Genomic DNA, 16,734 nt, shown 5'->3' on the forward strand with positions numbered 1-16,734 from the left:
AATTATTTTGTTCTTGAAACTCCAGGGGATAGCTACTAGACAAAGGGCCAACCATGTGGTCAGGTGGCTTTAGCAGACATCTTTACAGAGTTGGGTTTCTTTTCATGTCGTAGGAACCCAAACTTGGTGTCAAATCCTTCCATGGCCTCACCCATCCCTTTGTGTATAACTTCCTCTGCTTCGTCCTGTGTTTAGGGTCTAGATGGAATTCTTTAAGGCTTGTCTATTCTCTCAAAGTAACCTGCTCAAGATTGTAGTTTGTTCAAGCCATTATTCTCTACTTACAGCTATTGTGTAATGTTTGGAACCTCTGCTCGAGGTTAGAATGCCTCCCCTTTCCAGGTCTCTGTTACTCAATCACGTGATGTTACATCATTATTACAGCAGCATTATGTGCTTCTGATGTTAACCCTTTACTCTGCATTCCAGCCCCCCCCCACCGCCCCAAGTATTTTTGCCCCATCATATTTACATTCTGCAGCCATACAACCCTCCAAGATCACTGGCCTTATCCAATTCTGACATCTTGCACATTAGCAGCAAAACTCACAGCGAGGCAACGCTTCTGCCTTGGCTAACTTCTCCATCTCTAATGCCAAGTGACAGATATTGTGCTCAATAAACAAGGATGTATTTTACGAACAATCATTTTCAAAACGTTGAGTGTTTTTCCTCTGAAGAATGGAAAGTATTGGGGATTGTCACTCCTGAACGCTATTGAGTGCAGGAATGTGGAAGTCTGGGATGGGAGGCTGACCAGGAATGCACTGGAATTTTGTCAAGTCTAAAGTCTAGTCGACACTTAAATAAAATATAGATCATCTGGCTATTATCACATTAATGTTTGTGGGAGCTTGTTATGCTCCAGTTTGCTGTCAAGTTCCCTACATCACAACAATGACTAATCTTGTAAAGGACATTAGGCAGAATTTTCCCCCTGTGGCGGGGGCGGGGGGGGGTGGGGGAGAAGGTCAGGAGTGGGTGCATGCAGGTACGTCTCCGATCGGCGCCCCCAATCGGGGGAGCACCGCCATTTTACGTGGGTGGGCCAATTAAGGCCCGCCCAGCATGATGTCCGCCAGGAAGCGCTGAGCACTCCCTGTGCAGGTGGGGGGAGGGGAGTTTCCTAAGCCGAGAGTGCGCGGAAGAGCACACTCACCTCCCTGAGGCTAAGTGCTGCCTCAGGGAGATTGGCGCCAAATTCAAAAATGTTAAAAATAGAATAATAACATTTCCCTGACATGTCCCCTTATGTGATGTCTTGCACATTAGGAGCAAAACTCACAGCGAGGCAACGCTTCTGCCTTGGCTAACCTCTCCATCTCTAATGCCAAGTGACAGATATTGTGCTCAATAAGCAAGGATATATTTTACGAACAATCATTTTCAAAACGTTGAGTGTTTTTCCTCTGAAGAATGGAAAGTATTGGGGATTGTCACTCCTGAACGCTATTGAGTGCAGGAATGTGGAAGTCTGAGATGGGAGGCTGACCAGGAATGCACTGGAATTTTGTCAAGTCTAAAGTCAACACTTAAAATAGTCTAGTGACACTGTCAAATGAGCTGGAATATGTCCATCACTTCTAGTTAAACTTTGATTCAATTTTTAAAAACCAACATGAAACCTCATCCCGCCGGTGGATGAGGTTTCATGCTTTCTCTGAAGCCCGCCAGGGCTCCTAGCCTGCCCGCCAACTTTAAGGTTGGACAGGCAGGTCCTTTAACTACTGCAATTACTTTTTAAATGGCCTCAATTGGCCATTGACAGGTCAGCAGGCGCACAGCTGATTCAGGGGTCCCGCCCCCTGCACGCCGACCGGGAAATCCTGCCCATTATGTCATTGCGATACAAGGAATGGATTGGGCTTACCTGTGCCAGAGGACCAGCACCTCAGCATAGGTCAAGGTCAAGCCTTCAGAAAAGTAAGTATGAGGTGAAAAAACTGAGAGAAAGAAACTAAAATAAAGACTAGAGGTAGGAATTTTCCTGTGCGTTTCTGAACTCCGTCAACAGGCTCAAATGGAGGTCAGAGGCCTACATTGTGTGGGAAACAGTCACTCAACGCCACTCTCACTCGGGTGGCAAATTAATGGCCAGAGAGGTGGGCTCACTGTCCAATTAGGAACAGTGGGCGGGCTCTCGAAGCTGGAGGACCAATTAGAGACCTTCCAGCTTGAAAGGAGCAGCAGGTTGCAAGGAAAGGTAAGTAAGGGAGAGGGTGCTTCAAAATGGAGGCAGCCTCTCTCCAAGTTTTTGAAATTTAAAATAAAAAATGGCTTTTGCAGCCCGGCCATCACTGTGGGGTTGGGGGAAGAAAACAGGGAAAACCCTCTGGAGGTCAGTCTGCATCTGCAGCTGAACCCAGGCTGACAGGGAGGGCCTCTACTCCTGCCTGGAGTGCTGGTCCCCCAGTATGCTGACAGGAGGCTGACTCCAGCGCATAAACTGTCCCCCACCACCTGCGGAAACCTAGAGGCCTCCTGGAAAATCCCAGCTGGCCTCTTTTAATTGGACGTTTGCGGCCATTAATTACCTGGATCAGCTACCTGCCACAGGTGGGCGGGTAACCCTGCCACATCCCCTCCCACCTCCATGAAAAAGGCTCAAGGGCAGGATAGAGCCAAGGAGCTGGCATGCAAGACAACGGCGCTATCTTTAGCGCCTGCCTGCCTCCATTCCTGACTCTGGCAGGGCCTAAAAATCAAGCCCTAGGAACCTGCTCTATGCCCGCATACTTAAATACAGAGGCTTTAATTAAACCTATTTATTAAAACAATTGTCAAGACCATAAACTCTGGAATTTCCTTCCCCACCTCTCTCTCCTCCATTATAATGTTCCTTTAAACCTACCTCTTTAGTCGAGCCACTTTTTTCTAATATCGCCTTGCATGGCTCAATATAGAATTTTGCTTAGCAATGCCACTGCGAAGATACCTTGGGATGTTTTACTCGATTAACAGCAATTTATATAGCAACTTTAATGTACAAAAACGTTCCCAGGCATTTCACAGGAGCGTCATCAAATAAGATTGAACGCCAAGCCACAGACGGAGATATCAGCGCAGATGACCAAAAGCTTGGTCAAAGGGACATCTTGAAGGAGAAGAGAGTGGCTGTGGGATAGAGAGGTTTAAGGAGGGAATTCCAGAACTTAGGGTATGGCTGCCAATGGTGGGTTAAAATCAAGGATGCGCAAGTGAAAGGCACTATATAAATGCAAGATGTAGTTGTACATATACAGGACATCAAGGTTGAGACACGTGTGTAACAGAAAGAAAGAGAAGACATTCAACACATCAACAGTCCAAACAGCACATGTAAAGCAGTGCGTTAAGGTAAAGTTTCACTCAGGAGAGTGAGGGAGTGAGTCCGTTCCCACTATTTATAATACCCCTGAAAGAGAGCATCATTAATTATGCTAGAGGAAAGCAAGTTCTCTGGAAGGCAGGGGGTGCCGAGTGGATGGACGGGCAGCCACTGGCAGCGTAACCCAGCGAGCGGGCTCCGTCTGCGGCCGGGTGGTGAGAAGCTCCGTCGAACGGGTACTCAACAGCCGCTACTTCAGAAAAGAAAGAGACAAAATGACTGTTCCTAGGCTGCACCCAGTCAGTAACAGTTTGCATTTTTTTTAGTGTCTTTAGTGTTGCAACATTCCCCAAGGTACCTCACAACGGGGGAAATCGCACTTCACACAGGAATTCAGGTGACTGAAGGAGTGGGTGAGGGTTATGAAAATGTTTCTGAAGGTGCAAAAGAACGTAGCAAAAACGGAGAGATTGAGCAATGTCTAAAAGCAGAAAGCCGAACAACAATTGGAAACTGAGCGAGCACACTTTGGTAATTCCGGAAAATACACTTGCCCTTTAATCATGGAAAGATTATCTTTAAATGCAGCATCTGATGTTAATTTCTGTTCGGATTAAATATCTTCCAGCAACGTGGAAAGGTCAGCCAAGAACGGAAAACTCGGTGTTTCTTTACCTTGCACTAGGAGCATTACATGTCTGTGTGCAGTCCCCACCACATTGCGAGCTGTACACATATAGCTGCCAGCATGGCTCAGGGTTGCCGTGGCGATTTCCAGATTTCCTGCAGATGCATAAAGATTGGAAATAATTCCTGACAACTGAGACACTTGAGGGAAAACCCTGCCAGAAAAATCATCAGCGCTCACAGAGATGTGCAATTCTTGTCTGAAAAATGGGGTGGCTGGCAGTTGAAAAGCAGGCAGCACCCATCCAAACCATGGACACCCAAGACCCACCTGACACAATTGTCAGGTGAATGAGTGGGCAGCGGTTCCCCCTACCAGTTTTGGGCCTCAAGCTTCCTGACCACCTCTTTACTTCCACATACAAATCGGGCTCCGGTGCTGGTTGCAGGAGCCCTGTCTGTGATTTTCGAGTACAGCTGAGCACCGAGTGGCTTCACCAACTGCCCTCCAGGAAAGGCCCAGTAAGATTTTGGAGGGGATTTCTATGGGGGCTAAGAGCAGCAGGTGTATTTTAGAAACTACTGTCACTCACTACCATTCGACTCCCCATGAGATCAATGCCCATCATCCCTCCCACCCCCCCCCACCCCCCCCCCCCCCCCCACCCCCCACCCACCCCCCAACACACAAGGCCCCATCTGCAAGAACAGAGGAAATAGGAGCAGGAGCAGACTACATGGCCCGTCAGGCCTGCTTCACTATTCTATACAATCATGTCTGATCTTGGGCTTCAACTCCATTTTCCCGCCCGCTCCCCGTGTCCCTTAATTCCCTGAAACACCAAAACTCTGTCTATCCCAGCCTTAAACGTATTCAGTGATGGAGCGTCCATAACCCTCTGGGGTAGAGAATTCAAAAAATTCTCAGCCCTCTGGGTGAAGTAATTTCTCCTCATCTCATTCCTAAATGTTTGGCCCCTTATCCTGAGACTGTGTACCCTTGTCTTAGATTTCCCGACCACCGGAAGCAATCTCTCAGTGTCCACCCTATCAATCCTCTTCAGAATTTTGTAGGTTTCAATGAGATTGCCTCTCATTCATCTAAATTCCAGAGAATATAGGCCTAATTTACTCAGCCTCTCATCATAGAATAACCCTCATCCCATAGGCCAATCTAGTGAACCTTCGCTGTTCCACCTCCAATGCAAATATATCCTTTCTTAAATGTGGAGACAAAAACTGCACACAGTACTCCAGATGCAGTCTCACCAAAACCCTGTACAATTGTAGCAAGACTTCTTTATTCTTGTACTCCAATCCCCTTGCAATAAAGGCCATTTGCTCCGTGTATTCCCACCATTTATTGCCCATCCCTAAGTGCCCTTGTTCAGAGGGTATTTTTAAGAGTCAACCACATCGCTGTGGGTCTGGAGTCACATGTAGGCCAGACCAGGTAAGGATGGCAGATTTCCTTCCTTAAAGGGCATTGGTGAACCAGATGGGTTTTTACAACAACCAGCAATGGTTTCTTGGTCACCTCCAGACTTTTAATTTTTATTGAATTCAAATTTCACCATCTGCCAGGATGGGATTCAAACCCGGGACCCCAGAGCATTACCCTGGGTCTGCAGAATGCAAGTCTAGTGAAAATACCACTATGCCTCCCTCCAAGTTGAAAGTTTATTGGACCATGGGTTAGTTTGAAACAGGTCTCACGGGGAGAAAATAGTAAACCACTTCCCAAAAGACAAAGATAAACCAGAATAAGTCGATCAGTAACTCATGCTAAAATACACATAAACATGTATTTATCTTTAGAAAGTCAGTCTTGCACAAACCTGTTGGCAGTATTTTATACCCTGGCCCTCGGTTCCCCAACCGAGCGCCATCTTTCATCCAGCTCACTGCAGGCTCTGGGATTCCAGTCACATGACACGTCAGCATCACCGAGGACATTTTAGTGACAGTAACATCTGGAGAGTCATCAGCAATCGATGGGGGAACTGGGATGCAAATAAACAACAATGTTTAAAACAAGAAGTATCCAGCTTTAAAAGAAATACCTACGTTTATTATTGCTGAAAAAGAGACATTTCGTCTTGCACTCATCAGGAAACTTTACAAGAATACTAATTTAGGGGGAAAACAACAATTTGTACTATATGAGAAGAGAGTGCGGATTAATAAAAATTATGCTGGCAACCAATTTAAGATTGTTAGTCAGGCTTGCAGTGTGACACATTTGCTTATACTGGAAGCTACATAAATTAATGCATAGGCCACTATTCTTTGCAGACAGAAAGAACATGCACACATCTGTTTTAGCTAAACAAAATAAGTGACAGCCATTCATTGACCCATTCAAGGCAATGCCTTGGCCAATCAAGGTCAAGCTGCCTGGTTTAAATTTCAAGCAATGTTTGGCAGTTAACTGTCAGTCACCATCACTGGTGCATTCTCCAAGTCAACGCCTCTACCAATCAGGGTCCACTTGCCAACCAATCAGTACTGTCTTCTTATACAGTATAAATGGCTGTTTTCCCCTTATATTGGTATTCTTGTGAGTGTCCTGACGAGTGCAAGATGAAAAGATTCAACATGTATCTTTTTTCAGCAATATCAAGTTCCGTACTACCAGACGACTACTTGCATTTATATAGTGCTTTTCACAACCACCGGATGTCTCAAAGCACTTTACAGCCAATGAAGTACTTTTGAAGTATAGTCACTGCTGTAACGTAGGAGACAAAGCAGCCAATTTGCATCCAGCGAACTCCACAAACAGGAATGTGATAATGACCAGGTAATCTATTTTTGTGATGTTGATTGAAGGGTGAATTTTTTGGCCAGGACATCGGGAGAGAACTTCCCTGCTTGTCTTCAAATAGTGCAATAGGATCTTTTACATCCAGCTGAGAGGGTGGGGGGGTGGGGTTCGCTTTGGAATCTCATCTGAAAGAAGGCACCTCCTCCAACAACGCAGCACTTCCTCAATACTGCACTGGAACGTCAGCCTTGACTTTTCTGCTTAAGCCCTGGAGTGGGAGAATTGTTGGATCAACCGCCTTCCTTCTTCGGGTCACAACAGCATGATTCAAGCAAGCACAAGACACTTGGTGATGGAGTTTATGGGACTGACTTTATTCAAAACCTTAACTGTACACAGCAAGTGGCTTTTCAGTTTCTCTATCTTTTGAGTCTTCCACTAACTGGAACAAAAGCTATCCCAATTTATAAACATTAGTTTGCCTACATCAAAGGCATATGATCCAGCCAAGACCTCACATGTACTTGCTGAATCATTTGAAAATAATCTATTCAGATAAACAGTATTAGTTGTTTACTTCAAAGATATTTCCCTCAAACAAGACTTCCAGACCTACATTTTCCTGAATTCTGCGAGGAATAGTATTATTAACAGCTTGTCTTCCAAAATATTCCTTCCATCCTATTGTTAATAGGCCCTTCTGCCCATCTTTATTAAACTAGCTACTAAAGTTATCTTCAGTCACCCCCATGGTCAGCATTGTCCTAGTCATTTTTCCCTTGCAAAAGCATTTCTGGTAGATAAGACATTTGGAATAACAATAAGTCCTGCTTTATACTGTGGCACTACACTGATGACCTGTTTATATTAGAAAGCCTTTTGATCAAAGACAGAAGGAAATTCAATTATTAACCCTTAACTCTCTAAGATATCCAGTAAGGATAAGGTCAAGGACCTAGAGGATAAACTCAATACTGAGGTAACAAAACTGTAACATTCGTATTTTTCTGTAATCTACCTACTAATATCATAAGTAAATAAAAAACGCAAGAATTCTTGTTTGTCATGGCTATTGTTGTGGTTTTAGTCACACTTTTGGAACTTACTGTAAAGATCATAGTTAAGGTGTGATGGATCAGGTAAAATTGGCTTCTAGTACTTTTAATAGATAATATTCTAATGTCTGCCATTGAGTCCTCCCACCACTATTAGCGCTATGACCAGTGTGACCCATGCCTGACCACCATTTTAGTTTTCACTCTATTTTCATAGCTGCACATGGTGATACCACTGATTCTGGCCAGAATGCAGATGATTAGGTAATTTCCCCTACCAATTACATCTGGAGCTCACATTGCCAAAAGTGACTGGGATTGATTTGATGCATATAATTTGTATTATGCAATTATCCTCCCTTCAGTGTATTTTGCTGGAGAAATCACCCTGCTTTTATCAGGAGAATTGTTGTAGTTTTGGTTGTGAGATCTGTTTCCACTAATTTGTAGAGGTTTTTTTAAACAAACTCTGTAGGCTGTTTACTTAGTCTCTTTAAGTAGATTCTGTAGACTGTTTGCTGTACTACAACTGTTCAAATAGACTCTGTTTGTTGAGTAGGTAGACTGTTGTGTAGCCTTCCAAAAATCCTACTTCACTTACAACTGACTGGTTGACCCAGTGTTGTGAACAGCCACTTTCATTTTCAGAGACAAGCTTTTGTTTCCATTTTAATCGCTTTTTACTTCAGTTTCTACTTTATTGCCTAAGGCTCCACAGTCTCCCCCACCCTTGCTTCCCATGCTCCTGGCCCTTCTCTCATTCTGTATGGGCTCTAACTACAAGCTCGGTTTTTCTTCATTCCACAGATGCCCCCCCTCCCCCAACTCCACTACCTCAATTGCTCCTGAGCTGCTGCTGGCCTCACTCACCACTCTTATAAAATATCTTTCCGGCTCCTCTCAGCATTTCAGTGCCCCAACGGTCACCTTAGGGGCTCAGTCTTTGCTAGAAAAATGCACGGTCCACCTAGAGTTGCCAACCCTCCAGAACTGTCTTGGAATCTCCAATAATTAAGGACTAATCTCCTGGGCACCGCTGAGGGAAACCTGGATGAAAATTATAGGGCCATTTAAAAAATAGCTGTATTTCCACCCCACCACCCCAATTTTCTTTGGACATTTTTGTTTATTACTGATGAAAATATTGGAATTTGGGGAAAAGGCTGTTTGTGACTGGGTGGAGGTGGAAGGTCAGGTGATGAAACCTTCAGGAATAGGTCCGACCAGAGTTGGTAAACCCAGGCCCACCCTGCAGCCTCTGGTTTCCACTTCTCACCACCACCCCGCCCCCTTAAAATGCTGCCTCATTTTTGAACGTCACAGGGCCACTTGCATGCTCCCACCTGCCTCTGGCTCTGCTTCTTCTGTCCAAGTGGCCATGGCGCTCCTATTTCTTTACTTTTTTTTTGTCTTCTTTCATCACCAGAATAGAAGACGGGTCCAAGCCACAAGTCCATCAGGCTATCGCTCCGCAGAAACCAGGACAGGTGCACAGAAGCCAATGGCGCAAAGTACAAGAACAAGACATGCGAGCGCATATATGCATGAGAGGCCAGAGGAATGCGGGGCGTTGACAGATCTGGTTAAGACATCCGAGGAAAGACAGATAGCTGCAAAAAGATCAGATGGGAAGAAATGTCAGAGAGAGAGAGAAGACAGATGATCTCAACGAAAGATGCATATCCCGGAAAGAAACAGATGAGAATAAAACAGGGGGAGAGAGAGAGAGACAGAGACAGAGACACAGAACACAGAAAACAGACATCATTCCATTGACAGATTAGGGACATGTAGGCATCAAGGAATCCATATGAGAATCCTTCTGATTCATCATGAGCAACACCACCAAAGTTTTATTCATACAGCAAGAGATAGTATTATGCGTTTTATGGAATTATGGAAAATACGCAACACGGAAACAGGACTTGTGGCCTCACTGTACTGGGGCTTGTCCTTTGTATGATCCCACATGCCCAACCTGTTCCCCAGATCCTACTGATCCCACTTCCTTCACCCACTCTGACGTATTCTTAATACTGCGCCATGTCAGCCACCAGGGAGTCTCATCGTCACACGCTAGACAAACAGTGCTTGGGTTTAGAAAGCCTCACCGTGGACAGTGAACTGCATGAGCCGGTGGGAATCACCAGCCTCATTAGACGCCACGCACTCGTACAGCGCCGTATCCTGAGTGGTGGCCGAAAGGATCACCAGCGACCCTGACGGCAACAACCTGAAGGAAAACAGTAATCACAGAAAGACATGTCAACACATTGGCTGGTAATGGTAAAATTAAACTAAACAGAAGGTGGTTCTAGATCCCTCCAGATTTTGAAACATTAGAGAGCCCGAAATGTCCGAAGCCCAATAGGTCTAACAATTAATGAAATTGCCTGGCTAGGGCTCTCAACAGTCTTAAATAAATCTACGTTACCTCTCTCTGTAATCAGTATATCTATTTCTCTCCAACCTCTCCTGCAGTAAGGGGCAATTGGAAAGCACCAGTACAGGGACAATGGGACAAACTGGTTTTCTGTAATGTCAAAAGGATTGTGTGTTCGCTGCCTCCTTTCAGTCTAAATGTAAACTCTTCCAAATTTGGCTCCAAACAAAGGGAATATTACTTCACGCAGAGCCTGCCGTGTCATCAAATGAATACAGGCAGTATATTATACTTGGTACAGGTCTTTGATGAGGTTGGTTTTGGATGGAGGTTACGTATCCTCTTACTCTGTTCCAGCAGTACACCTCAGTCTTTCACACGGACACCTTCCCACTGCACTAATGTCATAGAATTATATAGAATTTACCGCACAGAAATGGGCCATTTGACCCAACTAGTCTGTGTTAGTGTTTATGCCCCCACAGGACTCTCCCCACCATTCCATCAGCCTCAACTCAGCCTTTCAGCATATCTTTCTATTTCCTTTTCTTTCATGTGCTTACCCAGTTTCCTTTTGATAGCATCAAAGCATTTTGCCTCAATCTCTTCCTGCGGTGGAGAGTTCCATGTTCTAACCACAGGTGAGATTAATTGGACAGCTCTTTCAAAGAGCCAGCACAGGCATGACATGCCGATTGGCCTCCTTCTGTGCTGCCGGATTCTATGTCCATTCCCATGTCCCAACGTGTGACTTCCCGGACTGAGATTACCAATCAGGTGCTGAGTTTGGTAAAATTATGTGTGGGTTTCACATTGTGCGCCCTGCTCACTACTGGCTTTGACTCTCCCAAACCATTGACATTGTAGCCAGCAAAGAAAAGCAGCTTTTACATCATCAATCTGGGCTAGACTCAATCCAAACCCCAGAGTGAAAAGTCAGTACAACTGACTCACCAGTTCCTCAAACCAACTGATTCACCGGTTCCGCAAACCAAAGTTCTTACTGCTTATTAACTCAGTCCCTCAATCAAACAGACTTTTTTTTTCCATTCAGTCCCTCAATGTTACCTGTACATGTTCTGTTGCAGGTTAAAGTTCAGAGGTTTACCATTTTTCTTCCAGGTCACCTCGGGTTTAGGGGTTCCTGAAACCTCGCAGCTCAACTCGGCTTGAACATTTGCCACAGTGGTGATGTTAGTTGGAGCAGGACTTATGGTGGGAGCACCTAGCAGGAACAAAGAAAATTCACTAGAACAAAACTGAAGCGGGACAAGGGTTTTAATCGGGAGGGTTTCACTCGAGAGGGTTCCTTTCATTTTCAAAACTGAAGTGGGGGGGGGTGGTTACAGGGTCACAGTACAGGACGCCATCAAACTTGAAAAGACTAAAAGGTAAGCTGAGGTTAATCAGGAAGTTTTCACTAAACTGGGATTTTAAACACATGAAGCACGGAGGAGGTCAGGAAGGTAACGAGATCCATAGGCCCCCGAGAAAGAAGAAACTGAGGTTGGACACAGTGGAAGGGAAGGATATGCTAACGGACAAACCTTTACTCATACATTTCAGCAGCAGGCAATTCACAGCAAAATGTATCAATGCATAACAAAAATGTTTTTCTTCTATACAATGCCCTCACCTGGTCCTAATCTGCTCTATGGTCATGTTCTCATTTCAATTCACTGAAATTAATTCATTTCTCCAACAAGTCACTTGCGTTAATATTCCAGTAAGTCATTTGGGGAAGGATAGAACTGGAGCCAATTTTTACACACCTTTAGAAATAATTATTCGCAAAATTTCACACTACAAGTATGCGCCTCCTAACTCAACAAGCACACTTTCAATCTGCGTCTATTTATAGGGGCACAAGTGAATCCCCAGTTAATGCCCTCACCTACATACAATTAAGCCCAATTAATATACAATAAACAACTTGAGTGTCCCTTCCTTTCCCTTGCCAGCTATGGGGCTCCTCTCTAATTTCTCCTGTGTCTAATTGATTTTGATATAACATACAATACTTTTATAGCATGAGACTCGAGGGGGAAGCTCAATCCCTCAAAAGGTTCCTGGCAGCTTTGCTGTGAAAGTCAACATACCCAAGACTTGTAGATCGATCCTATGATGAACTGTGCCAACTGCGTTTGATGCTGTACAAAGATAGCGGCCAGAGTCCGAAACCTGGACTGAGTGGATCCGTAGGGATCCCTCGGAGAGAAAATCAAACCTGTGAGGAAATCAACAATCCCCAATCAGAGGGCAAGGGAGAGACACTGCCACGATGAAGGTGACTAGACAAAAATGGCTATTGAGTCCAACACCACTTTATGATAACTATCAACTCAAGACCCTTTCTAATAGAACACTCCAGTTGGTGAAGCATGCGTGCCCAATGCCCACAATTTTCTTTTTATGCATTCAGGAATTACTGTTGGGTCCTTCCATCTAAAACAAAGACTATTGGGATCGTGTAGTGTAGCACTGAGCCACTGAAACTCATGAGCTAGGCTCAATCTGTGGGATATTCTGAGTTAGATATTGCCAGTCAGTGCAGCGGTGAGAGATCTGCAGCTTACCTCAGCATTCCTGGGCTAGAGAAATTGGGAAGAACATCGGCCAAGGTTCCCATTGCTGATTACTTTGAAGTGGGCTCCAATCAAAAAAGTGGATTAATGGGGGTGGAGAGTGTGTGTTGGTGCATAAAGACAGGATTGGAGTCGGTGACACCATCACCTGCGAGTTCCCCTCCAAGCCACACACCATCCTGATTTGGAACTATATCGCCGTTCCTTTACTGTCGCTGGGTCAAAATCCTGGAACTCTCTTCCCAACAGCACCGTGGGTGTACCTACACCACATCGATTGTGGTGGCTCACCACCACCTTCTCAGGGGCAAGTTAGGGATGGGTAAAAAGTGCTGGCATAGCTAGCAACGCCAACATCCCATGGACAAATAAATTAAAAAAAAACAAATCTCTCATTATCTGCCTGTACCTGGGGCTGTCTGCAGTCAGCAAATGGCCATCCTTTCTCCAAGTGACTGTTGGGTTTGGGGTGCCGAGGGCCTCACATTCCAACAAAGCAGCCTGGTTGATGAAGACTGAGAGTGACGGGGAGCTGGCTGTGATTGTCGGAGTAACTGAAACACACATAAAAAACACCAAGTCAATCAGTCTGGGAAAAAGCACCTGGATTTAACAGGCAGAGTTAACAATGAAAATGAGACTTAAGTTTATAGCCTCTTATTACCAGCCCACTGGCCAGCGAAAATATCTTTCCTTAATTTAATTTATCAAAACCCTTCAGAATTTTGAATGGCTTTATTAGATCCCTTCAAATGTTTTTTTACCATTCTAATGAAGAGAGCAGCAAGAGGACTGTGCACATTCACACTCACCATGAACAACTACGTTGAAGATACGAGTCACTTGTCCTGCAATGTTGCTGGCAAGGCAACTGTACTTGCCAGCATCTGAGGGCGCAACATTATTGATCAGCAGGAATTGACTGTCTGGCAGATTCCGGGCAGGAGCACTGGCCTAAAAGAAAACAGAAGAGTTTGGATCGCAAGCAGTAGAAGTAACAAGAATAGCCACAACGTCGTTCCCCCTGATCTCTGAGTGGCAAGGAGTAAGCAGATCTAAACCTATGCCTTGCCATTCCTACACAGCACATCAGAATTTGGAATTGTTGTGCCCCTGTCCCATCTCGTGGTTTCAACAATCGCCTTTAGGTACAGACTCATAGCCCAAGCAATGTCAGACTGATTCTTAAATTGTCTACTTCAAACATCTCATGTGAATGATTGTTATAACCTGGTACAGTCGGAAGCTTTGTTCTGAGCTTTAGGATCAAGAGGTAAACTGCTGAGCTTGAATGAAGGAGTACAACTCTGGTTTTAAAGGTGTCACAATTCTTAAATATTAATGTTTCTAAAACATTGACAATGCAGAATATGTATTGTCATGGTACATGGACCACTTGATTGGAAATAAAACTGAATGCCAAGTACACCAATTAAGGTTGACCGTCCAAAAACACTCACTTGTAAGGGGACATCATCCTTGAACCATTGGACAATGGGAGGTGGATCCGCTTCAGACTTGCATTCCAGGGTCAGCTGCTCCTCAGCCAATAGAGTGACCATCTGAACATCACTGGAGCCCATGATATTTGGAGGAACTATATTAATCAGACATAAGCACAACTGAAACATGGAGCATGTGGTCAAATAGTATTGGAAATAGATCAAACTAAAATGCAAGCACCAAACTGGGCATAAGGATAGACGGAGATAGTCATTTGCTCCATGGAACAGAATGGCGATGGAGATGTGAAGGTGAACACAGGAACCGGGATAGGTTGGAATCAAGATAGACCAGGCATTAAAGGACAAATGACCTCTACTTGTTGAATAGTTCCTGGCAGACCATTCTTCTGATATTGAGACCCAGGAGTTTCATTTTTATTATTGTGTAAAATGCTAGATGTTATCCATTTAGTGACAGTGGCAATATTTGGTTACATTATTGCCATTCACAGTGTAAAGGAGAAAGGTGATTCAGAGCACAGGTCAAGCATCCTTTATCCATAAGTCCGAAGAAAGAATACATCCAAGAACTGCTCTTTTTTTGAACCTCATTGCCCTTTAGTACAGGAAGCCTGGTTATTTATCTGCACCATTTACCTTGTGATTTTTGTTGTGAACATGTCAGAAAGAAACTTATGACAGGTACCCTGCATTTATTATTCAATAATACATCTTACTTTTCTAGCTATTTAATTTACTTCAGATTGTGGCTAGTCTAGGCTTAGGTTATTGTAATGGAGGTTTACACGTGGTATCCGAAAAACGAAATTATCTGAAATCCGAAATGCAATTGGCTCCAAGGATTTTAGGATAAAGGATAATCAGCCTGCCATATGGGAGCAGACTGAGTGCCCGACTGCAGGGGAGACATGAATGAAGGTTAAAGCGAGCCTGAAGATAGGGGACAGGTCATTTACAAGGAGAAAACATGTAAAGAGAATGTTTAAAATATATAACCATACCATTTATCCTTACTAAATATTGCAGCTGATCCTCACCAGCCGGATTTGTTGCTAGACAGGTATAGAGTCCAGCGTCTTCTACCTATGATAAACCGTAATGTAAACATTATGTCCAGTTATATAGCAGTAACAAAGACATTATATTAAAAAGGAACAGATGTAATTGCTAGAAGCATTAGATGCACTCTACATTTAGATTTTCTGTCCCTTCTCCAGCTAACAAAGCAAGCAGATGAGTAACTCTTATCCTTTATCAGATGAGGTCACCCAAAGGTTCTACATCAATGATCCATTGTGATCCACTGCCTAGTTTTATTCTATCCCTATGGGTCACACATGTCTATAGGATGGGGAATAGGGGCTATATCAACCCACCTGCCTGTAGCAGTGTATGCTGCGGAATCTAAGCTCACTGTTAGTCCAGGACCAAAGCTGATCTCAAGGCAACTCAACGGATGCTAGGATCAGCTTTTTGGAGGGCATGTTAGGGTTTGCAGCCTCCATCTCCCCTATTTCTGCCCTTCCTTGTGGCTTCCCCAGGTAAGACGGCACCTGTGACTGATAGATCAGGTGGGTGGCTATTCCCAGGCTCATATGGCTGTCACTAGGACAGTGCCCTGAAAAGTCCTGCAGGATCAGCGCTCTCTTTGACCATTTCTGCTGGGTAACAATAGAGACTGACAACTTCATAAAGAGACTTGAATTCCCAGTGACCAAATTAAAGGAATTGCATGACAAGATTTCAAGTTAGATTTTTACTGTAACAAGAAAACTAAAATCAACATGGCTAAACATTACTCATAGGCAACTAATATTCTAAATGACAGAAAATACATCCCTTATTAATGTTTTAACACATACGAAAACACCATGTTGCATTTATACCTTACAGCACACTCGTCAGAGAATTGCAGTCTTTAGAGGAAATAGTCCAAAGTTAGTCTCAGCTTACATTGGGCTCATTTCTCCCCACTTCGCCAAATCATAACACCCAGTGACTGTTAAAAACCTTGGTTTTCTGAGAATTCCAGAACTGTATTCCAGCGCCACAGTCTGGAGATACCCGCCCCTCCTCCACCTCCTAGCCTGGCCAGGGCAGGTCTTCCAGGATCTTTAGAGTCCCATGGGATGCATCTCTTTGATGAGAGACTGTCCTCCCTCCTGCATTCTGCCTGGTGGTTCACAGAAAGGCACACTCTGCTGACCACACTTGCAGCAGCCTTTTCTTTCTCTGAGAGACCATTCCCTCGCTCTGTCTCTTTCTGTCCAAAAATACTCTCAGACAGAAAGTCTGCCCACAGTGAGACAAGATACTCTTGCCTTTGTTTGAGGAGTGAACATTTTGCACCTCGCTCTCAGTCAGTGTTAGCCTGGGCCCTTGTTGTCGGGCAAAATTCGGAACAGATCATATGTCTTCCTTCACTACCCCATTTTACCTTGAATTAAAGAGACAGTCCCAAAACGTAATCACCTTATAAAACTGTACTTTCGATACAAAAGGCAAGTTCTCAATGTGAGGCTTGAGCTGGTGAGCTCCACTATG

The 16,734-nt window shown here is 44.4% G+C and overlaps 1 protein-coding gene across 1 annotated transcript in view; it reads right to left on the minus strand.

The window, feature by feature from the left end:
* The window catches only part of LOC121281526 (hemicentin-1-like), a 566,775-nt gene that overhangs the window by 89,254 nt on the left and 460,787 nt on the right, over nucleotides 1-16,734 (minus strand). The window contains exons 75-83 of the mRNA XM_041194473.1: nucleotides 15,192-15,273; nucleotides 14,185-14,321; nucleotides 13,537-13,678; nucleotides 13,134-13,278; nucleotides 12,239-12,366; nucleotides 11,208-11,364; nucleotides 9,868-9,989; nucleotides 5,773-5,937; nucleotides 3,983-4,090 (exon numbers count right to left, since the gene is read on the minus strand). Of these exons, the coding sequence (XP_041050407.1) occupies nucleotides 3,983-4,090; nucleotides 5,773-5,937; nucleotides 9,868-9,989; nucleotides 11,208-11,364; nucleotides 12,239-12,366; nucleotides 13,134-13,278; nucleotides 13,537-13,678; nucleotides 14,185-14,321; nucleotides 15,192-15,273 (1,186 nt within the window). The remainder of the gene's footprint in view (nucleotides 1-3,982; nucleotides 4,091-5,772; nucleotides 5,938-9,867; nucleotides 9,990-11,207; nucleotides 11,365-12,238; nucleotides 12,367-13,133; nucleotides 13,279-13,536; nucleotides 13,679-14,184; nucleotides 14,322-15,191; nucleotides 15,274-16,734) is intronic.

This window comes from Carcharodon carcharias, chromosome 8 (genome assembly GCF_017639515.1).
Source record: "Carcharodon carcharias isolate sCarCar2 chromosome 8, sCarCar2.pri, whole genome shotgun sequence".
NCBI classification, from domain to species: Eukaryota; Metazoa; Chordata; class Chondrichthyes; order Lamniformes; family Lamnidae; genus Carcharodon; species Carcharodon carcharias.